This window comes from Halichoerus grypus, chromosome 4 (genome assembly GCF_964656455.1).
Source record: "Halichoerus grypus chromosome 4, mHalGry1.hap1.1, whole genome shotgun sequence".
NCBI lineage: Eukaryota > Metazoa > Chordata > Mammalia > Carnivora > Phocidae > Halichoerus > Halichoerus grypus.
The window spans coordinates 86,341,564-86,369,503 of record NC_135715.1 but is presented as its reverse complement, the minus strand read 5'-3'; the positions used below and the strand labels follow the sequence as shown (position 1 = coordinate 86,369,503).

Here is a 27,940-nt window from a genome sequence, read left to right as displayed (position 1 = left end):
ACACAGTGTGTCCAAGAACAGATCGGGACAAATCAATCACAGTGGAAATAAATATCAGCTTTATTAACACTCAAAGTGCCATTCATTTATATTCATTCCAAAGTCCAGAAGGTTACTCAGAGTAAGCCTTTGCACCACAATCTTTCAAAAAATGAACATGTAAGAAAAAGCAATTTTCATTGTGCTAATTATTGCAGGCCTTCATGCACGATAAATCTAAACAAAGATGTGAGCCAACAATATACAAATTTCCATATAAACAAAGTCATTGATCACTAACAAAATATAAACATGGTTTCTTTCACATTAGATTAAAAAAAAAAGCTATTTACCAGCAAGAAAAAATAAGTACAAAAAATTGTAAAACTCAGAAATTTTATACATTTTTACAAGCACAATTTTGAATGAACAACACAAAGTCAAAATGTGCATGAAATGTGGCACATACCACACTGTATCTGGCTTCTGGTAGGTTTTTCTAATCATACCGGCTCCTTGTAACATAATACGCTTAGTGACATTCAACTTCAACAGTGGACTTTATTCCTAATACAAATAATTTTTACGTGGTACCGCATATTAAAAACAAGGTTTTCCTTAAGTACAATAACATTGTCAGATTGGAAATTAAATTTCCAATTCTTTTTCTGCCAGTTACTTAAAATACACAGTACAGTCTAAAGACACAACAATGTATGTTCAAACATTTCTAAACCAATTTATAGTCAATTACAGAGGATCACAATATGTCAATGTACTGTTTTATAAATGTGGTCTGACTTTGCCCAGTAAGAGAAAAACTAAAAGTTGAAATCTTTAGGGTAGAATATAGGAAATATTCAAAAACAACAGGACAGGCCAACAGCAATTGGAGATATAAAAAAATCTTGACATCTCTTCAAGACAATTTAGTTTCTCACATTTTTTCATAGCTTTGAGAATTCAAAGGCCATTTTAATGGACAGTGTGTTTTTGCTACTGCCTCTTTTTCCTCTTAATTTGCATTTCACAGAATTCTCAAAAGAGAATTCAATGCCCTTCCTTGCAAGAGTATTTTAGTTGATATCTAAGTAAATTTGCATCTAATTCTGGAAATACAAATGCATTTTAAATGGTTAAAAACAAAATTAAAAAAATATTTTTGATCAGCCAGCTGAAAATATATTCATATAGTAAATAATCTCTCAGAAAGCTTTTATATATATTTAATTATTCTAACTAAACAGTACCCTTATAAAACAAGTTCATAAAAATGTAGAAATGAAATGAAAGTAAGAAATTACTGGGATATATACATGTGCCTACAGACAGACAAAGACATCTCCACACACACCCCCTGATACACAGAGTTACAGGCATACTTTCAACTTAGTCATGGATTTTAGAATACATATAAAATCAGAAAGTGATGTTGAACTCCTGAGTTCTTCAACAAAGATAGAACCATAGATAAGGATACTTTGTAAAAGCAAGAAGGTCCATTTAAGTCAGTAATAGCAGTGCAGTTACTGATGGCTACATCTTGAAAGAAGTTAAAACAAAGACACAGACAGTAGTTCAATGCACGCATTCATGATACTCATACATCCATCAACAATTATTGGTCAGAGTAGTAAATCAGTGTACAAATTAAACATTTCCAAAAATGTGCAAAAGTCAACTTTGATAGGAAAAAAACACCTTTGTACATAATTATAAACTGCCCAGCATTCAACTGAGATTAAAAACGTTTACAGAGAGAAACTAATAGATTAAATATAGACAATTTAATGGCTACATTAAAAAATGTACATTAGGTCAAAGGGTAAATTTACAAATTGATAATCATAGTTTGCAACAATTAGAAGTCTATTCTCAAATTTATCCAAGTTTACTTTTATTTACAATGATATTTGAATAAAAAGAACCATGTGAAATGTAAGAGATGTCAGACATTAAAAGTATTTTTGGTATTAACTCTTATAATATTTCAGAATGCAGGGTAGCAAATTTTAAAACCAATAGCAATAGAAAAAATGTAAACTTTTTACTTACTAATTAAGATTGTATTACAAACAATTGTTTGTTTTTAAAGTATTCTTATCCGTAGACACTGTACTTGCACTTGAACAGGGTATATTGCAAGGGTTTGGCCCACTTTCCTTTGCCCATAAGCCTTTCCAACTCAGATGTTTCCACTAGTCCTTTCTTCTTATTCCAGGTGGAAAAAGTCTTTGGAAAAATGAGAATATGTCAAATCCATTTTGGAGCCTAAGAATCTAATAGAGCTTAAGATGTGACTCTGTTACTTATCTCTCCCCTCCAAGTAATGCTTATGCTAAAATTACCACTAGTTACATGTTTTTTTTAATTCTAAAAATATATAAATAAACGAACACAAAAGTGCTTTTCAGTATATTCATAAACTTTACTGTTCTCAACTGGCATGAAGGGACTCAGAAATCCTTATCTGGGGACAAATTCTGCACGTATACTGGAGAGCAGGCTCTTCCTTACGTTCCAAAATGTCTATGGCACAAAGCAGACATCAGCCCATAACCTACTTTTCTTCACAGCTTTCCTAAAATGCCCCTCAAGTCAAACACAAGTTCATAAATGTTAAGACACTAGGAAGAAAGTATGCCACCAACCTGAGGCATCATATGTCAACGTATATGTATATGCATCTATGGTCAAATGACAGTAAGATTGGCACATGTACAAGCTCAAATTTGTAATGTTTATGTAGTTCTGTAATAGTTGAAGTAAGTTCTGTATGTCTAAATGCAAACACTGAGCACCTGTCTTTTTACTTGAAGGATAGATTGAGATACAAATTCTACAAGTATCTGCTTTAACATGTTTATACCATTAGCTTACAGGTGGGCAGAAGTAACAGTGATAATCATTTTGGCTATGTGTGCAGGGAATATAAAAGCTTTGGTTTAAAGTGATTCCGATAATACAGATTGTAAATACAAACAAGGAGTCATCAGGCATAGGGAATAACAGTACTCACTGACTCAATGCCTTTGCTGTTATTAACAAAAATATCATATTACGATCAGTTAAAATGCATACTTATGAAAAATATGGAAGAGTTACATATGAGACTGTATATAGGCAACAAATAAAAATTTATTCTCTTTAACTATGACTCCTCCCTCAACTTTCTGAAACTGAACCATGTCTGCTCTCACTATCACCAAGAAGATTCTCTAGACTCCCCGGAAAGCTCATCACCATCTACAGCTCTGAAAGGTGAGTATGGAGAGATGGCTGGCCCTGATACTTCCCATACCTATTATGGCATCCTGTCCAGACTGTGGCAGAAGTCAAAGCAAAGCTAAAGACAACTATGAAGTAGGAACAGTGGCTTCACAGCACGCCTTCCCTAGCCAACCAAAAAGAGGTATAAGACAATTTCCTTTTGAACACTTGGTAAGCTAAGGAAGCCTGTTTTCATAAAGTCTGGAAGAATTTCTATTCCAAAGAGCTCATGAAGAACTATGCAAAATCAATTATTTTCTATTTCAGAATTATATATAAGCTATTATACACACATACAAATTCAATTTTAATCTACTTTTACCAACCAAGAGCTTGGCAATTTACAATAAATACCTTTATTAAACAATCACTTGTACTAGCTACTTGTGGAAAATGTGCTGGCGTTTCTACCTGAAGACGATTACACTTATCCATCATTAGTAGGTCATACACATTTCAGTTGTTCTTCTAAGAACAGAGACTAATCTAATTGAACATTCATACCTTTCCTTCCTTCCCACCCTTGCCCCAACCCCCAAACACACACACACACACACACACTTTCTCTCTCTCTTCACAGAAAAGTAAGCTAGAGCTTTAGTCAAAATGCTAGTTAAAAAGTAAGGATCAGAACTGCTATCCCTGGATTCCTTGCACATTGCCCTAAGTCTCATTGCCTTAACATTTGTAAACCATTTAAATTACCTCTTTAGGGCAAAATTAACCATTCTAGCTCTGCTATGAAAATCATAACTGAACCATGATATACAAAGAATTTGGACAGTGCCAATGTGATTGAAAGTCAAGTTACCAAACTGGAAAACAATTTGCTATGTCTCTTTAGAATTAGAATACCTCTTTCTATCCTTATTGTAGGCATTCACGTCTAGTGGAGACCGCAGTGTGTCTATCACAGACTAATGCTAATGTTTCTCTTTGAACATATATATATGTAAAATATGGACATATATATACACACACACACACACACACATATATATATGTAAAATAAAAAGAGGTAGAAAAGGGTAGGAGGAGGAAGCAGGCATTAAGAAAGGTTTATGGGCCAATATACAGTCCTAAGGCCAAATGAACTCTTGAAGCCTACTGATTTTGGAAAAACCTTCATTGCGGTGGGTAACTTGAATTATTATTGATATAAAATAAAATTAAGGCATAAAGAGAAAAAGGCACTACCAAAAATGAACAATTAAATTGCTTTTCATTAACTTAATCTTAAAATTCAAATAAATATGAGCATTATATTTGTAAAAAAGCCAAACTTAATATAACAATAAGGTCTCAAGAAACTGTCCTGATCCTAGCACATGTAACACTGTTGACAGAATTCAACTTCTATCAAATGTTTTGGGCATTTTAACAATTTAGATTTAAAAAATTGTTTTCCCTTTAGAAAAAGGAAAAAACGCTCACTATGTTATGGGATATATGCCCCTCACCACTAGAATTGAGTAGGGGCTGGACTTTTATATAAGAGGGAGTCCTGAGACAGAGGCCGCCTGACCTATGGGGTCCCTCCAATTTGTGGATACTTTTAATCCCTGTTAATAGGATTTTAGTTTATAACAGCCAATGATTGCCCAAATTGCTTTCCCCTCATTTCATAAAAAACAGTAACATTTTAAAACATCACTGAACTTTCAGAGTTAGGGTATGCCATAAAATAAGTCTCTCTGTTTGCCCAGGTTCCTCCTAGACTGTGACCTACTTAGGGATAAGTTAATCTAGTACCTGACATAATAAGCCACAATTATTGAATAAGCAAGTGAAAAAGATTCACCCTCTTTAAAAGAAATTGATAGGTTCCTCCATTTGACTGACACCAGGTGATTCCGTATCAAGCTACTGGTCTCGACCTCAGATGAAACCACTGGCACAGAGCTCTGCTGTGGCTCAGAGTCTGCATCTGACAAACACCCTGGCTTCTGCACCCAAGCCTGGTCATCCCTATAAACTATCCAGATTTGATTTTCTTAGTGATTTCACATATCTTATAGCCACTCCATCTCAGAAGTACTACAGACCAGACCTGACATATGTAAGAACTAAAGTAGCAGAGAGCTCTTGTAAAAAAAAATAATTCCACCTTTTTAATGTACTTTCTATTGGGAATAAAATAAAGGCTCTCTCAAACTGAAAGCCAATTCAATTTACTCTGAAATAAGTTTTAACTTTTCTTTTACATTTCAGCCTGTGCATTAACATTTCAATCTCTTATATAAATTATGTAAGGTTGACTGCCTTTGAGAACTTTCTAAGGCAATCGTCTTTAACCATTTTGAAGTTAGAAACATGTTTTGTAAAAGAGAAAAATGGAAAAATTTTCAAGATAGTCATACTGAAAATTTCAAAGTCTGTATACTTTTAAATACATTTTAAAGAATTACCAACCATCAAAATTTCCATTAGTCTTTATGATATTTTTCAACCCTTTTATTCAATACAGTTTGTTTGCAATGTAAAAGATCTTATATTTGGTCCAAGCCTAAGTCATGCCATTCTGAATCTCTCAAGGCCTAAGTAGAAAGCTATTTCCTGAAAAGCACATATAAGACTGCTAGTGAATCTTCTCCAGCACCAAAAAGTCTGCCACTATCAAAGCAGAATGCATTTTAAAGGCACAAAGTCAGCAGTCTGGCCATTTTCCAGCCTCAGCAAAGAAACATTACAGTATAGAAGAATCAGTTGTGCATTTAAAAAACAAAATACATTTAGAGTCATTTTTAAAAGTTCAAATTTCATTTGTTGATCCATACCATTAGAAAGAAAAAAATTGGAGTGTCATATTTAACTGCCCCTAATAGCGGGGTTTCCTTTCAAAGATTTTTTTTAAATTTACTTTTGGTCTTTCATACCTCATTCCACTTCAAGCTTTTTTCTTCTAGTAGTTCTTATATATATTAACTTTTATTGTCATTTTTGGTACCTTTACAACTTGTTTGAAATAAATTCACATCACATTTTATATAATAATTCTGTAAACTATTAGTCTACTTTTAAGTCTTTACATAAAGAACAATACTTTCCCATATTTTTCTTATAAAACAAAGGTCTCCTGCAGCAGTGTTAAAGTAGTAGTTTCTTTTCAGGTGATTTTATCTTCCATAGCATTTAGAGAAGAAAAAAAGAGACTGGAAAAAGCAAACGATTTTGCTTTGGGTTTCACAGCCCCCCAAGATTTCTCTCTAAAAAGCATTTGTCTCATATTCTGCACTGCTGGTTACCCTGGCAGACCAAAAATGAGCTAAAAGGAAATCAAAACCACACAAGACAAAGGAATGAAGGAAAAGCCCACTGGTCCAGATACCATGATCTTACTCAAGCAGAAGAGATGCCTTCACTCATAAAAGACAAAGAAATTATAATAGATCCACATCCTTGGGGACTATGTTTATAGCACAAGATTTGGCAGTTGATTTTCAAGGGGGAGGGGGCCACTAATTAATATTCTTCCTTGCAAGCTGCTTCCTTTGATCATAAAGGTATGGGAGAAGCTTTGACAACCATATTTGTGCTTTGACTTTTTCTCAGACTAGCTAGTGGAATTTCAAATATTCCCAGAGAAAATGCCAGATAGGACCTTGATACAGGAAACCAAGATCTACCTAACTTCAGAAACAAAGTATTTTAAAAGAGTTCCTAGAAGAGCATACCTTTTAGCAGAAAATAAAATACCAGAGTCCCTTATGAATCCCATGAAAGGCTTCACATTTAGGGCCTCCAGAAAGACTAATATTTCCTAACCTTTAAAAATAAAGTACTTAGCACTTGCTTTAATATGCTGAAACAAACTGCAAGTAGCTAAATTGCTGCTATTATTCATATTTTTCAGTAGCAGAAGTCAGAGATAGTGGGAGTTTCCCAGCTGCCTCTTTCCACTGGATGTCCTTGCTCTTGGTGGATATGTTATACTAGAAATACCTGGCAGTTTTAAACCTTCCTATAAAGTAGTTAATAATTTGTTTTGATATGCTTTTCTTTTCCCACAATTATGAACTGACTTTTGAGGAAAGAATATATACAGATGGCTGGGTTTAATAGGCTCCATGTTTAAATTCGTTTTGTTTCTACAATAGAAGTTATTGATTTGGGTGTAATACACAGCTGGTAAGGAAAGGATTGTTATTTGATGTTTGTTGAGATCGTTCACCCTTGACTTGAAGTAGTGGTATCTGCTCCTGTAAAACCCTTATTCTGCATTGCATCACTTTCTCTCTGAAATTTACTTTTTGCAAGGAATCTACTCTGTAAATGGCTATTTTCAGTTTATAACTGGGGCTGGTCTTTGCATCAGGTTCTCAACTTCGGCACTTTCAACATTTTGGTCAGGATAATTCTTTGTTGGCAGAGGGGGATGCTGTATTTGTATAGTGTAGTTTTTTTGGCAGCCTCCCTGGCCTCAAGACTACCCAATGCCACTAGCATCCTTCTAGTTGTGACATGAAAAACTGTCTCCAGGCATTGCCAAATGCAAAGCAAAATTATCCCCACCCAACACTGGAGAACCACTATTTTACACAGTAGCTATTTTTTGAGGTGCTTTAGTATTCTGTGATCCCAAGAACAAGGATTTTTATCTCATGACATTAGCTTTAACATGTGGATAACCCAAGTTAAATTCTTAGTTCCCAAAGAATGTTATCTATGGGGAATCAGGAGTTAGAAACAGGAAGATATAGTATACATGATTTTGATTATTTCTCTTTTCCCTTAATTTTGGAACTTCCTCCCTCCAATAAAGACCATAGTTTAAAATATACTAAACAACCTTTAGTTCTTCTTTTATTTCTATTAACTGGCAAATGTGGATTCTTCTGCCCACACACTGAATTAGAGCAATCTCTTTTTGCCTTTTAATTTGGATTTGCTCACTGACTTCCCATATCTGCTTTACTCTAAAATAGTATTTTTTTTTTTTTTTAAGCAGAAAGCTATCCCTCAAGGTTTACAGATTCCAGTAACATGGATCTATTATAGTGTATTTGCTTATTATACTGGTTAGGATTAACAAATAAACATACCTCTTAGAGATTCATATTTTCTATCAAGATTCCTACTGAGCAAAAAGCTTGGTAGACAGAGGTTAGATCTAAAGAATACAGATCTAAGAAGGAACCTATATTCTTTAAGTTGAGTACCTACCCTAAACTCAAGTTTAGGGCTCAACCTCACAAATGAGGACCTATTTTAAATACTAATCACTAAAAACTACAAATCATACATCATTTTCTTCTCCTTGTTTTCCATGTCTCCCCATCACCACCAATCTGTCAGTGACATGGGGAAAGACTCTACAATCCTTAGGTATTCTAAATGATTTGTTTGTACTAAAAAGAGCAACTATGTACTAAAGTGCTTTATCTCTCTGAACCACATCAGTACATTATAAAAAATTTAAAAAAAAAAAGGAGTTTCAAGTTCTTGTAAGGGAAAAAAAAGATTAAATATAAAAAATTTAGGTTACTATTATTATTAAACAATTTAACCAAGAATCAAGAGAAATACTTTCCCTCTTGTCTTTTTTTCTCCCCATCTCTCTTTTTTTATAAAAAAGAAAAGTGCAGTCAGAGAGAAGGTGAATGAATTGATGGGAGCTGGGTAGAGGCACAGGAGAGGTTACTGGCTGCTAGTGATAATGCACAAACATGTGCCTTAACAGTTCATCAGCTGAAGGTCTCAGTTTGGCCTCTATAAAGATCCGTTTGAGGAAATCTCGAGTATAGTCTGAGACATGAGGTGGCAGCTTTGGGTTTGTTGGCTGAGTGGCGATTTTAAAGATGGCAGCCATAGCTTCAAATTCCGCCCAAGGAGGCTTTTCAGTTAGCATTTCCACCACAGTACAGCCCACACTCCTAGGGGGAAAAAAATTACACAAATAGTATCATCATGAAGGAAAGCCACTTAACTACAACATGAGAAACAGAACTGAAGTCCATTTACATTTAAATACAACTTGATTTTAAGTTTAAAGTTTCATTAAAAGGTTGTAATTATATAAAGCTATAATTTAAACATAAAAATTAATGAAAATAAACCACAATTTAAGGACTAACTCAAATGGTTAGGCAAAGAACATTATTCATCTTATAATTTTTGCTTTATATATAATTCTCTAACTTGACATTAAATATAATTTTTTGTCTTTATCTTACAAAGAACACAAACACTAGAAATCCCGTTTGCCTTTAGGTGCCTAAAATGAATATCTATTAAACACATTTCTGGGTGGGAAGTAGGCCATTTTATGTTCTAACTTAAAGTTATTAAGCAATTAAAGATTAACTGAATTACATGATACTAACAAAGATTAATAACTCTTAAAGTTCTTCAGGGAAATAAAACAAAGATAGTTTTCTAATGCTGAAATTTGCTTCAGATGAAATCCTTCCTAAAGAAAGGAAGACAGGTTCAAGAACTCCATTTATTTAGCTAATCATTAAGCTACAAAGAGGCAAAATTAAAAATAAAAGTAATCCTTATAATCCTGACATCCTATTTCAAAAGTACAAAAGATCATTTAAATCTGGCTCAGCAATTTCCACTTTGGGTGGAATTATGTAAGGTGTTTTTAGGCAAACCTAGCATCAAAACCTACCAGATGTCTGCTTTCCTGCCATAGCCTTCTCCACTAATTACTTCGGGGCTCATCCAGTATGGTGTGCCTGTGACAGACTTCATCCCTGTCCCTGAAAGACAGATGGTTTGAAGCCGTTTGCTGGCCCCAAAATCTCCTAGTTTGACGTTGCCTGTTGAATCCCGCAGAATATTTGCACCTAAAAATATGAAAACATCCTCAATTCATTACTTTTATTGGCTGTTTGGAATTTAAAAAAATAATAATAATGGCAAAGAATTACTTAGCAGACTCATCAGTCTGTCTCCAAAATTAGGCTGCTTTTTGTCTTCCCAACAGTACCTGGCATGATGCCAGTCACACAACCAGGGCTCATTAAGGATTTACTGCACAAACACTAAATTTTTAGAGTCAGCTGTGTGCACTTTAGAACCTAAGAAGGTTCTCCCACTGAAAAGGACGGGGCCGATAGGAGGTAAGGATGACAAAGAAGAAAAAGGAGAAAAGCGCTAAGAATGTGAAGCTCAGAGAAGGATACAGAAAGCAATAGCAGGCTCTCGGCCCCAGTTTCTCTGTGACAAAGCGAGAAGCCCATGCTGCAGCTTATTTCCCTGAGAAGCTAGCTTCTCCTTAGGAACTTCCTGTAGGACCTTCATAATCAACAACTTCTAGCACTTTCCCCTCTACTGTAAATTTAATGTTGGTTATCTTACACTTTACAGTTTTTCTTAGCATTGGATTTTGTTTTATACTAATTTTATTTCTCAATGTCTCTCTATATTTTAAATCTCTTCTAAGTAAGCTTTGAGCTTTCTGTTTTAAAATTTCGTTTACTTTTATAATAAACTTTTCATTTTATTTACTACAAACGGACCTTGATCACAGGGTGTGAGGTAGTGTCTGCTGAACTCCCCACTGAGTTACTCTTCCCCCCTTTCCATACTGCACTCTTTGGAAGAAGTTCATTATGCACAGCCCACAATCAAGGTGTGAGGATTTATGCTCCAGGCTGAGTGGCTACATAAATTATTTGTAATTATTCTGCATGGGACATTTGTCTCCTCTCTTGCATTTATTCATTCAACCTTTCATTTATATTAGTATGACCACATGGATATTTATTTTATACTCTGAATCATAATCAAATATTACTTTATTTTTTTGCTCAAGTTGTTCCAGCTTTGGCCATTGGGAGCTCTTTGTATTGGCGTCTGTGTCCCTCGGCCATACTCTGAATTATTGTGTTCTTGTTTGGTTTGGGTTTTTTGTTATTGTGGTTGTTTTTAAGCATTTTCTTACTTTCTGGCACTAAAAGATGCTCTGGGCTCAACTTGTGTATTTGCTGCACCAGTCCTAGAATCAGTCATTCCTCCAAGGAACCCTGGTTCCTTTTAGTGGAGAATGGTCTCAGAAATCAAGATCTAGGTGCTAGATTCATTTATTTTTTATTCTCTCTTCTCCCTTTTATCACTTTTTGAACTCAATCTTTCTTCTGGAATTATAAAGGTGGTTTCCGTCTTACATAAATTATTTTTATTCTCATTTTTTAAGTCTTCTATAACCTTAACCATATTTCAAAAAAAAAAAAATCCTTAATTGTCCTTTTATCCTTTTTTTTAATGGCCTCTAGGACGTAGAGTGACTAGTAGAGAAAATCTGCATTACAGAACAGAGAGAATGTAGACTGTGCATCCCCACCATGGGCTTCTGTACTAGTCTTTCTGTTCTCCCAGTTCCTCAGCCTAGTCAATGATGGCTCCCAAAAGCCTCTCTCCAGGGGAGGGTCCTGGATCCATTCTCTGCATGCCATAAGCCTAAGCGTGCCATGGTACCAGACCCTCAAAAAAAGGACTGCCTAATTAACATCTCCCACCATCTAAAACTTACAGAAAGATTCTGTCAAAAAAGCCATTGCCTGTAAAATATTTAGCCAAAGGAAGGACAACAAACAAACTAGTTTTTTCTGTCTATGAGCTGGGAAGGAACAGTCCTGGGCAGGTCACAGACTGGGAGAGCCATGAAATAATCACCAGCAGTGAACCAATGCCTACTCATATGAAGGGATGAAGAGAAAATGTATAGCCAAGCTCCCAAAATAACTTTCTAATTTTTTAAAGCTCATTTTAACTACATTAAAAGCTTTTAAGGAGACTTTTCAAACATACAAAAGCAGACAGGATAGTGTATGTACCCATAACCCAGCCCCAACATCCATCAGGACAATCTTCCCCCGCCATACATACTGCTAGCCACTCCCTCCACCCTCTCATATTATCTGAAGCAAATTCAACACATTATGATCAACACAGTTTACTACATGTCTTTAAAATATAAACTTATCGGGCGCCTGGGTGGCTCAGTTGGTTAAGCGACTGCCTTCGGCTCAGGTCATGATCCTGGAGTCCCGGGATCGAGTCCCGCATCAGGCTCCCTGCTCAGCAGGGAATCTGCTTCTCCCTCTGACCCTCCTCCCTCTCATGCTCTCTGTCTCTCATTGTCTCTCTCGCAAATAAATAAAATCTTTAAAAAAAAAAAAATAAAAAAAAAAATAAAATAAAATAAAATATAAACTTATCACACCTAAGAGAATGGACAATAACTCCTTAGTATTACTAAATATATACTAAAAAATTAGCATTATTTTAAAGATTTTATTTATTCATTTGAGACACAGAGATAGAGAGAGAGAGAGAGAGAGAGCATGAGCAAGGGGAGAGGCAGAGGGAGAGGGAGAAGCAGGCTCCCCGCTGAGCCAGGAGTCCGATGTGGGGCTCGATCCCAGGACTCTGGGATCATGACCTGAGCTGAAGGCAGACGCTTAACCATCTGAGCCACCCGGACGCCCCAATATATACTATTTTTAACATTAAAAAAAAAAAATCAGAATCCAAATAAAGTCCATACATTGAGACTCACTGATACGTATCTTTTAAGTCTTTCCTAATAAGTTCCCTCTAATCTCTTTTTTTTCTTTATAGTTTATGAAGAATCTAAGTCGTTTCCTATAGCTTTCTTATGGTCTAGATCTTGCTGACTCCATCCCAAGGAGTCATTTAACATGTTCATCTGTCCTATATATGTTCTATAACTCAGTAGCTGAATCTAGAGGCTTGATCAGATTCAGGTCCAATTTATTTAGCAAAACTACTTACATAGATGACGTATTATTCTACAAATAGGAAGTACATAATGCTGGACTATCGCTGTTTTAGTGATGTCAGCAACTATTTATATTTAGTACTTATATCTATTAATTCCTTAGTGGTTACAAAATGGTACTATTCTATTATTCCTTTTTAATTTGTTAGCCAACATACTTCTATAAAGATAAGTTTCCTTTCATCTAGTATTTAGTCCTCCGTTTGTAACACAAAAGCAGAGTAAAGGAACCCTATTTTGAAATAACAAGTTGGTTCCCTAGCAACAATGATCAATTAGTTTTTATCTTTTTTAAAAATTTTTTTTAAAGATCTTATTTATTTATTTGAGAGAGAGAATGAGAGAGAGAGAGAATACAAGAGTGGGGAGGGTCAGAGGGAGAAGCAGACTCCCCGCTGAGCAGGGAGCTCGATGCGGGCCTCGATCCTGACACTGACTCCGGGATTATGACCTGAGCCAAAGGCAGTCGCTTAACCAACTGAGCCACCCAGGCGCCCAGTTAGTTTTTATCTTAAGTTTCACTATGAACTCATGGGTTTAAACTTTAAAAGCAACCAACTATCTTTCCTTTTCCCTCACCATTTAAAAATTGCACAATGAAAAAAATAAAAGTAAAAATAAATAAAAATTGTACATTATAAAAATTTGGGAAATACAGAAAAAGTAAAAAGCATGCAAAGGAAAACAACCATCACTCATCCTGCCATTTGGAAATAATCACTGTTAATTATATGGAAATTCTCCTAGGTCGTACTTTAATTTTGCAAACTTGAAATCATATTGCATATCCAGTTTTATATCTTGTTTTTCTCTTACAAATCTATTTGCCCTGTAATGCTTTTAAATCTGCTTCCTTCCAGCCTCATTTACCAGAATGGTTTATCACTCTTTCTGGCAAGGTTAGAAGAGGACCCCCTGGGGGGCTGCTGCCCTCAGTTCCTTTACCTTTTCTCATTATGAAAGCTAGAGAGAAACTGGCTTGAACAGAAATTATTCCTAATAGAATAATTCACAATCAAACAATTTCCCTATGTGGTTCTTTAAGCTGTCAGGTTTTGTACTTGACTAGTGAGGTCTGCCTAAGCTGGGGAGATCTTGAGGTGAAAGGTTCCTATTTCTTTTAGATCATGAGCCATGTCCTCATCCTCTCAGACTCACCAGCAAGCTCCATTCCATACAAGCGATCTGGCTCAGGCATTCTGCAGCAGATTTTACTTTGTCACCAGAAAATGGGTAGAAATGTTCTCTTTGGCCTGAATATGACCATATTCATATGACTAATAGCCTACTGCTGACTGGAAATCTTACTAATAACATATATTTAACATATATTTTGTACATTATATGTATTATATACTGTATTCTTACAATAAATAAGCTAGAGAAATGAAAATGTTAAATAAGGAGAACACACTTACAGTACTGCAGTTTATATAAAAAAAAAAAATCTACAAATAGGTGGACCCACACAGTTCAAGCCTGTGTTGTTCAAGGGTCAACTGTATATGTGTGTAAGTATTTATTCTTACTGACTGATTAAGTGATTTTACATGTGGGTCACAACCCAGTATTTACAGAATCAGACCTCTGGGTATACTCTGCAGTACAAAGTTTTAAGCACTCTCAAATTTGAAACACCTCTGCCAATTGCTTTTGTCTCACGTCATGCACTTCCCTTACATACCTGCTCCCTGACAGTTGAGTTTCTGAGTTTTAAAAAGTGAGTTTAACTGAGTTGGAGTTCATCAAAGCTCAGTCTTGGCCTCTCTTCTTCCCTCTTCTTATTCTCTCCCTAGGTAATGACATCCATTCCCATGGCTTTAAAAATGATCTCAACATACAGTATATCATCAGCATAGCTAACTTTTGAGTGTTTTCTAAATACAATGTTTTAGGCATATTATATACATTAACTCATTTAATTCTTACAAAAACCCTATGAGTTTGTAGACACTATTATTATCCTCCTTAAAAATGAGGAACTAAGGCATAGAGAGATTATGTGTCTTCTCCAAGGTCACACAGTGATGGATAAAGCCCAAACTTGCATCAGGCCAGCTGATGTCAGGGCCCCTACTCTTAACCACTATATTCTAATGCCTATGTCCTATGTATGAAAACATGTTCTCATTTTCATGATCATCTGAACTTGACTGATTCTGTGGACCCCCCACAAATGAGCTACCCACTTGTAGAGATGTGAACATCAGGACAAGTCAGAACACTGACTGTGTCAGTGAGAAAGCAGAATTGTTTCCTAAGGTGTTTTAAAGGTAGATGTGGTAATTTAAATGCTAAATCTCTTAATCATATCACTAGTTTCATTCAGATTCACACAAAAAAACTGTGTACTTGAAATAAAAAATAGCTCGTTACTTACCTTTGATATCTCTATGAACAATCATATTACTGTGCAAATAATGTACGCCCTCCAGAATCTGACGGGTGTATTTCCTAGTCACATTCTCAGTAAGAGCTCCGTATGCTTTTAATTGGTCCTTAATTGAGCCCTAAGATAGAAAAAAAAAGAAAACTATGGTATGGTTTGAAATGAAAAATACTATTAAATCTTTATTTTTAAAAGGATCTGTAGTTCATGAGTGGGAGGCTTTAGCTGGAGAGTATAGGAATTCTCAGTAAGGACATTATATGCCATCTAATTTAACATAAATTCTACTATATTCCCTGAGTACAACTTTGGAAGAATATGGTCATAGCTGAAAGAAGCCTTTAAACTATTTTTTGACTGATGCCCTTGTTTCCATGACTAAGTTGGTTCTAACTATCTCTTGTTCCTTGCAATCGTGTTTTTTAAAATCTTGTTTTTGCCCTGAATATATTTTTGTTTTTCCTACTTGCTCTTCTCAATATGCCCTACTTGAATCTTATTTATTTTGTTTGATATCTGCTATTTTATTTCTCAGGAGAAAGAATGGATATGACTAAAAAATCAGAACACATATGAGATTTTTAAAAAGTTTTTCCTTTATATACATACTCAACATTCTAGTTCAAAACATGTGAAAATATATTAAAGAAGAATTTCAAATTTTCTTACATGTTTTTTAAGGCAAGATGAGACGCCATCTTGAGAATGCTGAATCACTCTGAGCTGAGACACTGGCACTTGAATTTTGAAAAACCTTCCCTACTGTAGATTCCAATATACTAATTTGATGACTAATCACCACTTTAAAAGATGGGAATAAAATGCTTCCTGAGGGACAAAATCTTTTAAACAGAGAATATATCCAAATGTTTCTGCTTTTCCTTGAGTTCTGGCCAATGGTGTACTATGTCATATGAAAGTAGATCCTTAGACTTTACAGATTTAACCATTTGCTGTTTCCACTATTCATGAGCAATCCCTGAAGGGAAAGCAAGATGCAATTCTGCTGACTCAAACTTGCAAACACATGTGTGGAAAGCCTCAGGCAGTCAAGAACCTGTATGTCAATGTGGCTTGTTTGTTCAGTCTATTTACTGTGTCTCTACTTGTAGTAATACACAAAATAACACACCTAGAACTGAGCTGTCCAAATAATAAGCCCCCAAATACTTGTAGGCTGCAAAATGAGTGACAGACTTGAGGCTTTTCTGGGCCTTGGGCAGTTGGGCCAGTGGCCTACTGCACTGGTGCCATCTATTTACTCCTGTGTACCAAAAAAACAGTTATCGTCCTCAGTGTGAACAAGCAGATTGGGTTGCAAAGTACTGTGCCAGCAAAAAACTGTGTGTGTGTGTGTGTGTGTGTGTGTGTGTGTGTGCATGCGTGCACGTGCATGTGTGTGTCGAAGAAATCAACTGCTAGTCCAGGGACTGAAAATAAAGTTATGGTTTTGTTCTGAAAGTAGTTCTAGATAAACTAAGGAAGAGAATGCTACATTTGGGAAAACTGAAAAACAGAGTAACAATTTGGGCAAAGCATGAAATCTAGGGTACAAAGAGATCCACTATACTAAATTTAATGAGAGAAATTATATAGCATCATTCACAAACTTGGAAATTCAGTAAAGTCTAAGATCATGTACGTCTGGCCCATATATGCCTGGGCTTGGCATATGTATAATTCATTTTAAGATTGTTGATGAACTATTATTATTAATTTAGTAAAACGATTTCAATGACAACCTATACTTTGAAGAGATAGTTGCCCTTACAAAACTAAGTAGAGCTAATGAGAAACATGATCTAACACCTCTTCCTCCCATCCAAGTACTAACCAGGCCTAACCCTGCTTAGCTTCTGAGATCAGACGAGATCAGCGCGTTCAGGGTGGTACCGCCATAGACCTAACGCCTCTTCCTGAATAGTCCTGGCTTAGTTTTAAGATTGCTAAATCTATAAGATTACCCATCTCCATTTGTGATGTAAATCAGTTCTAGCCAATTAACCATTTAATCTTATCTTCAACAATCTGGGTCCCTATTCACACTTATTCAGAATTATTCTTTTATTTCTAATTTAAATATTTATTGCACAAACAGTAATGGAAATCTGAATAAAAGAGAAAATCACAATCCCAACATAACACATTTTCAAATGTCTTCTGTCCTTGTCCAAATACAGATACTTTTAAAATATCAAAATCTTTATTTAAAAGTATCTTATATTCTTTTCTCTATCTTATTATAAGTACTTCCTCCAACTTTGCTACATAGCCTTCACAATCCTCTTGGGTAATGCCATCATAATTTACTTCCACTGTGGGAACTGATATTTCCATCACAGATAATACTAAAATAAATGTACATAGCTTTTTCTTTCTTTTGGATTACTTCTTTAAAATGAATTTCTGTGAAATCACCAGGTCAAAAGGCTTCAAAATTTCTATGGCATTTAATATATCCCATCCATTTGTTTTCCAAAGGAATTAAAAAAAAACCAATTTACTTTGTCAACAGGATCTTTGAAATAAACAATTATTCATGATGATAAGAAAGAAAGTAAACTTAACTGCTGGTCTTGTGAAACAGGATGATTAAGACCATGACTATCGGATACTAATCCAGTTTTTACTGACCCATAAGCTTAAACTGCAACCTTGTACATGAAACATATAATTCTAATAATCCACTTAAAGACCCATAAATCAAATCTTTTCCTAACATATACAACTGATTAAATTATATGAATGCCTGTGTTTTTAAATGAATAAATATACCACCATCTTGAAAATCAGTATTAAAATGTACCCTACAAATTCTAAAAATAACATAGAAGGAATGACAGTTGGCAAGTCATATTTTGCAACTCCTACTGAAACTACTGACTCAGGCAATGATTACCAATCTGTGTTAAAAAACCTTAGATAGATGGTTGAAACAGAACTGGATACTCTTTTTTTAAGATTTATTCATTTGAGAGACAGAGAGAGAAGAATGGGTGAGAGAGAGAGAGCGCACGAGCACGTGAGTGGGGGGAGGGGCAGAGGGAGAGCATCTTCAAGCAGGCTGCCTACTGAGCGTGGAGCTGGATGTGGGGCGTGAGGCTGATCTCCCAACCCTATGGGATCACGACCTGAGCTGAAATCATGAGTCGGACACTTAACTGACTGAGCCACCCAGGCACCCCAGGAACTAGATATTCTATGAGCCATTGCTAATAGCTCAGATTACTTTCTGTTCTTCAGGAAAAAACAAAACCTTACACTGGAGGACTCTGGATGTCGATCATCCTAATTTAGCATTCAATCTTCGCATCACTAACAGTGAACAACCAGAAATTGTATGTCTCCTAATGAGATGCAACATGAAATGCACAGCATCATATATGATGCATTCTAATAAAAAATGTTGAATCTTAATCTAACTTAGATATTAGATCTAACTTGGGAGTTTATAGGAAATAAGAGGATAAAGGAACAAATTAAACACCACAAGGATGCAATTAGAGAAACCTATGAGATGAGATTGTCAACAGAACTAGCCTAGTCTCTTTGTCAAACCTATGTCATGTAAAAATGTTCTAGAGTAAAAAAGAAGTAAGGGACGTAACAGTTAAAGGTAACATGTGGTCCTGGACTGGATCCTGGTTTGGATAAATCAGCTATTATGGTTATTTTAAGAGCATTTAGGGAAATCTGTGTATGGACTGCTATGGTATCTATAACCTATTTTAGTATACCTCAGCATTTTTTTAAAATGAGTTAAAAAAATAAATACATAAAAATAAAAGTGAGTTAAAAAATACAAATATAAATGAAGAAAGAAAACAAAATTATATTACCCAGCTCTAATTTAAAACTTCCAAAATGTCCTTAATGTCCTTAACTAGTTTAACATTTTATAATTAAAGTTCTGTTGTTTTTCTTTCCTCATCTAAGACTTTAAAGAGATGTCTATTTTCAAAGGATGTACTAACTTACCCCTGGCATATATTCCATAAATATGGAAAGTGTTTTTTCCTGGGGATCCCTCAAACAGCCATAATACTGAACAATTCGCTCATGCAGCAAGTTTTTCAACAACTGAATTTCACACTCAAGTGCATTTACTTCCTGAAAGACAGAACTCACTGTTAAGTCTTTACAGCATTGCTAATAAAAACAAAACATTCGAACTTCAAGGACCATTAAGGTGGTTTCATTCTGAAATTTTTACTTCCCGAGGAATAAACGTTTTAAAGTCTCTAAACAGTAACTTTTGTAACTTTTGTAATATACCTTGATGGTATATTAAAGCAACACTAAATCAGATTAGGAATATAACTGAGCACTAAAAGAGAAAAAAAATTCACAGTACAAAGTAGATAAATATATCTAATTTGTTTTGCAAATAATTTGCATTAAGAAAAAAACAAAAATTCTACTGTGTTATATTTATTTAGTAAAAATGCTTCTTATAAATGTGACAAAGTAGTGTGTGCAGTGATTCTTACCTTGCTGGTCTCAGGGCTATCAGGGTCAAACTGAACTTGTTTAACTGCCAATTCTCTTCCTGTATCGACATCATAACAGAGGTAGACCCTGCCAAATGCTCCCTGGCCAAGCAGTTTGCCCAATCTCCAGTTGGTTGGAGCACGAGGTGCTAAAAAAGAACACCTTCTTAAAATGGAACAGCCAGATGGCACACAAATGGTTAAGGACTAAATGAGTAAACTGCATTAGTGATATCCTTAATTGAATATACTTGGATACAAGGGGAAATCATGATCATCCAAATTCACAATGATCATCACTTTGAAAATTTTTCTCCTTAGTCAATTTTCTAAGAATTCTAAACCCAAACAAGGTTCATATAGCCCCACATCTTATTTTTTCCAATGAGATTATACTCCCCCCCGATTAAAAATGTAATAGCATCTTTCACTCAATCCAGGATACCACTGATTGTCAGATGCACTATTTCTAATCTTTATTGCAGCAATATTTGTAGTTAGTTTTCCATCTGCTTACAATGTAGAAAGCTGGAAAGAATATCACTCTCATTCTAACAAGAGAAAATCTTGAAAGCAGCCAGAGGGTAGAATAAAGAAGAATAAATACATACATAAATATACATATATAAATTATAAATAAATACAGAAGAATAAAGATAAGAATTACAGCAGAGCTTTCCTCAAAAAGTATACAAGCCAGAAGGAGACAATGGAGAAATAGCTTTAAAGTGCTAACAGAAAAAAAAAACTGCCCAGCGTTCTATACCCAGAAAAATCTTTCTGAAATAAAGGAGAAAAAAAGATCTTTTTCAAACAAATAAAAGCTGAAAGAATTCATTACTAGCAGAGTTACATTACAAGAAAGGTTAAAAGCAATTCTTTTAAGAATTTGATACCTGACAGAATCCCACATCTACATAATCTATAATCTACAAACTCCTGGGTCTACAGAAATAAAGTGAAGGATATATAAAAGATATTCTCTTATTTTTAATTACTTCAAAAAATAGCTGTCTAAAGCAAAAATAGCAACAATGTAGTGTGAGGTCACAAATGTAAAATATGACAATACTAGCACAAAAGGGATGAATGTGAAGTATGCAAATACTGCTGCAATAAATACCTTTGAGCACAAATCTTGGTATGCACTACTTACATGATAGAATCCAAATACTCCACGATCTGGCCTTAATTACCATTCTAGTCCTTTACCTATTGTTTCAAGTAAGATATCCTCCACTTTAGCCAAAAATGAACTATTTCCCATTCTCAGAACATGCCATGTCTTCCTGCATATATCACCTCCTGAACTGGTGAATCCTACTCACATTCAAGATCTAGATTAAATACTGTACTGTAATCATTTCTCCACACACCATTCTTCCCCACTAGATTACATCTTAAAGGTCATATCTGAATAAAAGACAAGTTGGTAACAATTTTACTAACAAAAGAGAAAAGAATCAGCTACGTAATTAGCAGTAATACTGTGCTTATACCTGATATTCCAACCAACTTTAAAAACATTCTTTTTACCTTTTTTTGAGAAGTCTGTCTCACCCTGAGGACTGGTTTGGTATTTATTCCTTTTAATACTATAAAGTTCTGCAGAGGTTCTACTAAACATTCACTGTGCCAAATTCTATTACTTACAGCGGCTGGGTGGGCTGATGTCCATTACAGTCAAAGTAGGATTGTCTATGTCACTTCCCCTTCTCCTTATTCGACTATCATCATACTCTGGGGTAAAGATACTGCTTCCACTGCTAGTGCTTAAAGAGTGGTCAGTAGGACTGAAACTCACAGGAGACCGGAAGCTGGTCCCCTGGGTCCTTCTAGCTCTTGGAAAAGTTTTACGACCTACAAAATCAAAATAGAATTACCTTACAACTTTTATTCATGTTCTAACTGAAAGTATTTAAAATTTGTAACATAAAGTACAGATGTCTGCCTTGTGACTAGACTTGACTAGGCTAAGAAACAGAAATAGCGATGCTTATTTGATTACATGTTTTAAACTTAAGAGTATTTTCTTTTCAAGTTCAAGGAAATATCCTTAACACTGAATCATGAAGTCAAAAATGAAAATACAAGGAAGAGAAAAGGTAAAAAAAAAAAAAAAAAGCAGAAATGAAAAGTGGGGAAGAACAAGATCTGAATATGAATTCAAACAATCTCTTTTGTTAAAACACACACATACATTCTAAAATCACTGCACTCCCTTACTTCTGGATAAAAAGAAAAAAAAATCTACTTTATTCTTATTTCCAATTATAAGAACAAAAATTAGAAAATTTGTAAGTAGCACTTTTTTTTCCTTATAAGTACAATGCAAGTATGAATTTTGTCATCAAGGAGTAATTTTCTAGTTAATATCATTTTTAATTACACCTTTTCTTTTAAGGGAAAGGTAAGTATTACAAGGTAAGTTGGCATAAACCTAAGATATTATTATAGTTTTAGTTACCTAATTCCTTTCAAAAACTGTTTTCAGCAGAAAACTAAATGATTTAGGAACAAATTTATTTCTAGTGGTTTATTTATGATATTTTGTAAAATTTTTATTTTATTTTTGAGATCTTTAACAAGCTGTTCTTGTGGTCTAACTGCCAGAAACTTACCATCATTATAGTCTTGATGGTGATATGAAACATGATACCTTCTTGGGTATGTTCCTCCTTTTCCAAATTTCTCAAAGATAGGGTTATCATAGTCTATTGAGAAATAAGAAAGTCATAGGTTATAAAAAAGTCAAATATCCCTAATTTTAAATAAAAAACACATTTACACATTTTTATTCATTTTTTTAAAAAATTCCCCTCTCCCTCACAGCCAAAGCATTGTTTAATGACATAAATATTTAAACATTTAGAATATGGATAGTCTAACCTGAAAATTCCTGATGATTATCTGGGTAGCTCTGAGCCCTAGGCATTCGTGATTTTGGATAGCTCTCTCTAAAAATAAAAAATGTCATGTTAAATGAACAGAAAGTATGTGAATAAGACATTTAAAATATAAGTATCTGTATGTATGTGTAGAAATTATACATATATATACATATACATAAGAATAAAGGAGCTCAGTCTGAAATGTTAACTGAAAAAAAGAGACTTCTTTTTTAACACTAATTTGGTGCATGGAGGCAAAAGCCTGGCTTTTAAAATCAACCCATAGGGTATAGCAGTAAAAATGGTAAGTTTTGGAATTATGGATGTTGGCAAACACCTGTGTTTCAAACCTAGCTCTACCACTTAACTAGCAGTTGCAACCTTGGCCTATCACCTTTCTGAGACTTTCCGTATCTATAAAAATAAGGTAATTTCCAACTCATCAAGTGGGTATGTATACATAGTGCTCAGGACAGCGTCTTTTAAATATTAAGTGCTCAATATACAGCTTTCACATTACTATTTTCCTGAATTTCTTAAATGTTTCAAATATCTATCTTGAGGTAGACATGGGCACAAAGGTTTCATGTGTACAGGTAAAAGAAAATTAAATGTGTACTCCCATAAAGTATTAGTTATATTTTCAGAATTTGCTCCAAAAAGAAATCCCAGAGGAGATCAAATAGGTAAAGATTTTATGGACTCTGTGTGCTATATGTAAACACTGTCTTATTGAGACCCGGAGAGAAGGAGCACCTATAACAAAAAAATTCACAGTTGCAACTTCACCCAGGTTATATTCCTGAACAGCTATTTCACAAAACAAAAGTACTTAAATTTTAAATGACACTCAACATATTGGGCCACGAAATTACCAAGAAAGTAAGCTATCTATAATTTAGTGCCAGAATGAACGTAATCCTGAACAGGTGAAACAATTCAAGAAACCTCCAAAACTAAATGTATTTTTTTAAAAGATTTACTTATTTATTTGAGAGAGCGCGTGTACACATGCACGCATGCAGAAGGGGGCGGGGGGAACGGGGAGGGAGAGAGAGTCCCAAGCAGACTCCACGCTGAGCACAGAGCCCTACATGGGGCTCGATCTCACGACCCTGAGATCATGACCTGAGCTGAAATCAAGAGTTGGAAGCTCAACCAACTGTGCCACCCAGGCACCCCACAAACAGAGTTTTAAAAGTAAACATACATAAATTCTAAGTTTGCATTTAGCTTCAAACACACAATTTTAGGAAGCAAAATACTCATTATAATCAGATATCATTTTATCTGATAGAGATACTGAGCCCCAGGAGGTTAAGGGATTTGTCCAAACTGTGAAAAAATTCATTTGCCTTAAGTATAGACAAGTACCAATTACATTCCTCTGACATGCTATATATACACATATTTACCCACATATATTAAAAAATAAGAAGTACAATCAATATTACCCATCCAAAGGACTATCAAGTGATGGACAACTTCCTGAGCCAGAATTTTCAGGGCTGCTCAAAGACAATGGGTCCAGCATCTAGAAAAATAAAGAGTTCCTCCATGATTCACTATGATGTAACCAGAAGTTACCGGTTTCTTTTAAACAGCTTTACTGAGATATAATTCATATAACATAAAATTCACCCATTTAAAGTGTACAATTTAGTGGTTTTTAGTATATTGAGAGTTGTGCAACCCTCCTCAGTATCTGAGAACACTTTCAGTACCCAAAAGACCCCATATCCAATAGCAGTCACCTCCCCCCAGAGTTACTAATTTTTTAATGTTTTAAATGTAGTGATCCCTTATAGGTAGGTAACTTCAAAATTTCCTAAGAGAAAAATATTTTCTCTATAGACTGCTGGCTAAACAATTAAAAGCTAAAAGATTTCACATAACTTTGCTTACTCAACACTGAACAATAGCCCCACTCAAACTGAGAATAATGACACCATGACTACTACATTATTAAAACATTTAAAAATGTTTTACAAAGTTGACAAACCTAAGCTTCACAAAGTTAAATATCTGTAGTTTTACTGTATCTTTCAAATGTCAAAAATCTGAATGTTAACCCCACGATTACAAACAAATGCATTCATTTATTTATAGATGAGCAAAGTAAGAAAACCAGCCTTATTCCAGCTTTGTTTATACATGAATGCACACAGGCACATGTAAGTTAGTTGGCGTTTTCCTGTGTGTTTTACTATTTTGTTCACGTAAGAGGGAAGATATGGGATGGGAGAAGTAGTCACACACACAAAGGAAACCAGCCAAACCACACAAATCCTGACAACAACCCTTTAAACAAAATGAAAAATGACATCCAACTTTTGCTTACTTGGTCCATGCTCTCTGGAATGAACTCTCCTTCACTGTTGATACTGGTGAATGACCCATTCCGGGCAACCTGGTGTAATTCATCTGGAATGTATCCTGGGGGAGGGGAGCTTCTATCTCTACTAGTGGGACCTCAAAGGAAAAAAATTATACGATTTTACAAATATCAACGGGGAACTAATTTTTGTTTCAATTAAATATGCACACAGGATTTCTGGACTGCAGTACCAATAATTTTAGCTACTAAAATTCAGTTTTATTAAAACTTCTCCGAACATTCATTTCTATAAATCTTCAAATGTATTTATACATTTTTCAACTCCCATCCCACTATAATTATTAACCTCACTATAATATTCATTTATACTTATTAGGTGGTATGTTCCTCTAACTGCTGACAACTGCATTATGGGGCTGATATTATAATAAAGATTTTTAGATGCCACTGCTTCTGAAGTTCCAAGGGTCATTTGCACCTAGATATATGTTACCCTTTAACAGAACAGATGGAAGGCATCATAATGTAGTGGAAAAAATGTGGGCTTTAGACCTCAGACTGTTTATTTTTATTTTTATTTTTTTAAAGATTTTATTTATTTATTTGACAGAGAGAGAGAGAGCGAGAGAGGGAACACAAGCAGGGGGAGTGGGAGAGGGAGAAGCAGGCTTCCCGCGGAGCAGGGAGCCCGATGCGGGGCTCGATCTCAGGACCCTAGGATCATGACCTGAGCCGAAGGCAGACGCTTAACGACTGAGCCACCCAGGCGCCCCTAGACCTCAGACTGTTTAAATTTCAGTTCTAGCTATTTACCAACTGTATGTCTTGGTAAAGTTACCCAATCCCCAGAAACCTATTTCCTCATCTGTCAACATAAGACTAAATCCCTCCTCTCTTAGAGAACAAACTGGTAGTTGCCAGAGGGAAGGTGGGTATGGGCATAGGTCAAACAAGTGAGGGGAATTAAGAGTACACTTATCTTGATGAGCACTGAGAAATGTACAGAATTGTTGAATTACTAAATTGTACGCCTGAAACTAACATAACACTGTATGTTAATTATACTTGAATTTAAAAAATAGATTAAAAAATATATAAAGCCAACACCTAGAGTAAACAAACAAAAAAAGACTAAATCCCTCCTTTGCAAGGGTATTGTGGTGGTAAAATTACTCATACTGAACTATGCTATGCACATTTGGCTCCGTGATGCTCTTTCCATTCCCTTTCCTTAATCTTTAGAAACCTAAAGGGGCGCCTGAGTGGCTCAGTCGTTAAGCATCTGCCTTCAGCTCAGGTCATGATCCCAGGGTCCTGGGATGGAGCACTGTGAGCCCTGTGTCTGGCTCCCCGCTCAGCAGAAAGCCTGCTTCTCCCTCTCACACTCCCCCTGCTTGTGTTCCCTCTCTCGCTCTCTCTCTGTCAAATAAATAAATAAAATCTTTAGAAACCTAAAGTGATATACGCAACTAATGAATCGTTGAACACGACATCAAAAACTAATGATGTACTGTATGTTGGCTAACTGCAAAAAAAAATAATAATAAATTTAAAAAAAACCATAGAAACCTAAAGTGAGATTACTTCTTAAATCACTTAGGCCATAGTAGTGTTTTCAAATTGGAATCCTGAATCTTATTCTTGGGTACTTTAAAATTAGGTTTTATGACAAGCGATATTCCTGGCATTTAAATTTCTTCACAGTTCAGAAAATGAGAAAATCTAATATAGTTCATCTAATAAATCACATCATTTCTTATGAGACAATAATCCACCTTATTTTTACCTGGTTTATAGAAATAACACTATGTTTAGTAACACAACTCTCCCCTTTTCTCTGAATATTTTGAAATTAAACTATTAAAAAAAAAGACACGAGGAAGTTATGTAAGCATTTAAGTTTTGGTCAGATTTAAAGCAAAAAGGCTTTGCCTTATAAAAAGGGGTCGCTGTAAGATATGCCGCATTTGTCAGTGAGGAGATAGGGAGAAAGAGAACAAAATGATTACCAAGAGATGTGCAAAGAAAAGATAACTTTCTACTTGGTTCTGAAATAATTAGGAACTCAACTCTGAGCCAGGGGTTTACTTAAGCTTTGTAACAGCTATGATCACACTGTTCCTAGTATTTTTATTCCTTCCATATATTCTTGTTTATAAAAGAAGATCAATATACTCATTACTAAAAGGAGATAGGGAAGAAAAACTGCTAGATGAAGTTTCTTCATCTCCTTACTTGATAACCCATTTTTCTTCTCATTTATTTATTTTATTTTTACTGAAGTCTAGTTGACACACAATGTTAAAACAGTTTCAGGTATACAACATAGTGATCTGACAATTCTAATGCTCACCACTGTAAGTGTAGTTAGCATCTATCGCCATATGTTATTACAGTATTATTGACTATATTCCCTACACTATGGCTTTCATTCTCCGTGATTTACTTATTTTATATGTTATTACAGTATTATTGACTATATTCCCTACACAATGCTTTCATTCTCCGTGACTTACTTATTTTATATGTTATTACAGTATTATTGACTATATTCCCTACACTATGCTTTCATTCTCCGTGACTTACTTATTTTATAACTGGAAGTTTGTGCCTCTTAATCCCCTTCACCTATTTTGCCCAACTCCCCAGTCCCCTGACAACCACTAGTTTGTTCTCTGTATCTAATAGTCTGGTTATTTGCTTGTTTATTCATTTGTTTTTTAGATTCAACATATAAGTGAAATCATATGGTATCTGTCTTTCTCTGACTTATTTCACTTAGCATAATACCCTCTAGGTCCATCTGTGTTACTGCAAATGGCATGATCT

General features: G+C 35.0%; 1 protein-coding gene across 2 annotated transcripts in view; it reads right to left on the bottom strand.

The window, feature by feature from the left end:
• Positions 1 to 36: 36 nt before the first annotated feature.
• MAP3K2 (mitogen-activated protein kinase kinase kinase 2) overlaps positions 37 to 27,940 on the bottom strand; it is a 98,036-nt gene continuing 70,132 nt past the window's right edge. For both annotated transcript variants that reach the window (XM_036092938.2, XM_078070652.1), the window contains exons 8-17: positions 25,115 to 25,245; positions 24,228 to 24,307; positions 22,772 to 22,839; positions 22,504 to 22,596; positions 21,536 to 21,742; positions 19,883 to 20,031; positions 19,371 to 19,502; positions 15,384 to 15,513; positions 9,866 to 10,043; positions 37 to 9,122 (exon numbers count right to left, since the gene is read on the bottom strand). In XM_036092938.2, the coding sequence (XP_035948831.2) occupies positions 8,897 to 9,122; positions 9,866 to 10,043; positions 15,384 to 15,513; positions 19,371 to 19,502; positions 19,883 to 20,031; positions 21,536 to 21,742; positions 22,504 to 22,596; positions 22,772 to 22,839; positions 24,228 to 24,307; positions 25,115 to 25,245 (1,394 nt within the window). In that variant the 3' untranslated portion in view covers positions 37 to 8,896. The remainder of the gene's footprint in view (positions 9,123 to 9,865; positions 10,044 to 15,383; positions 15,514 to 19,370; positions 19,503 to 19,882; positions 20,032 to 21,535; positions 21,743 to 22,503; positions 22,597 to 22,771; positions 22,840 to 24,227; positions 24,308 to 25,114; positions 25,246 to 27,940) is intronic.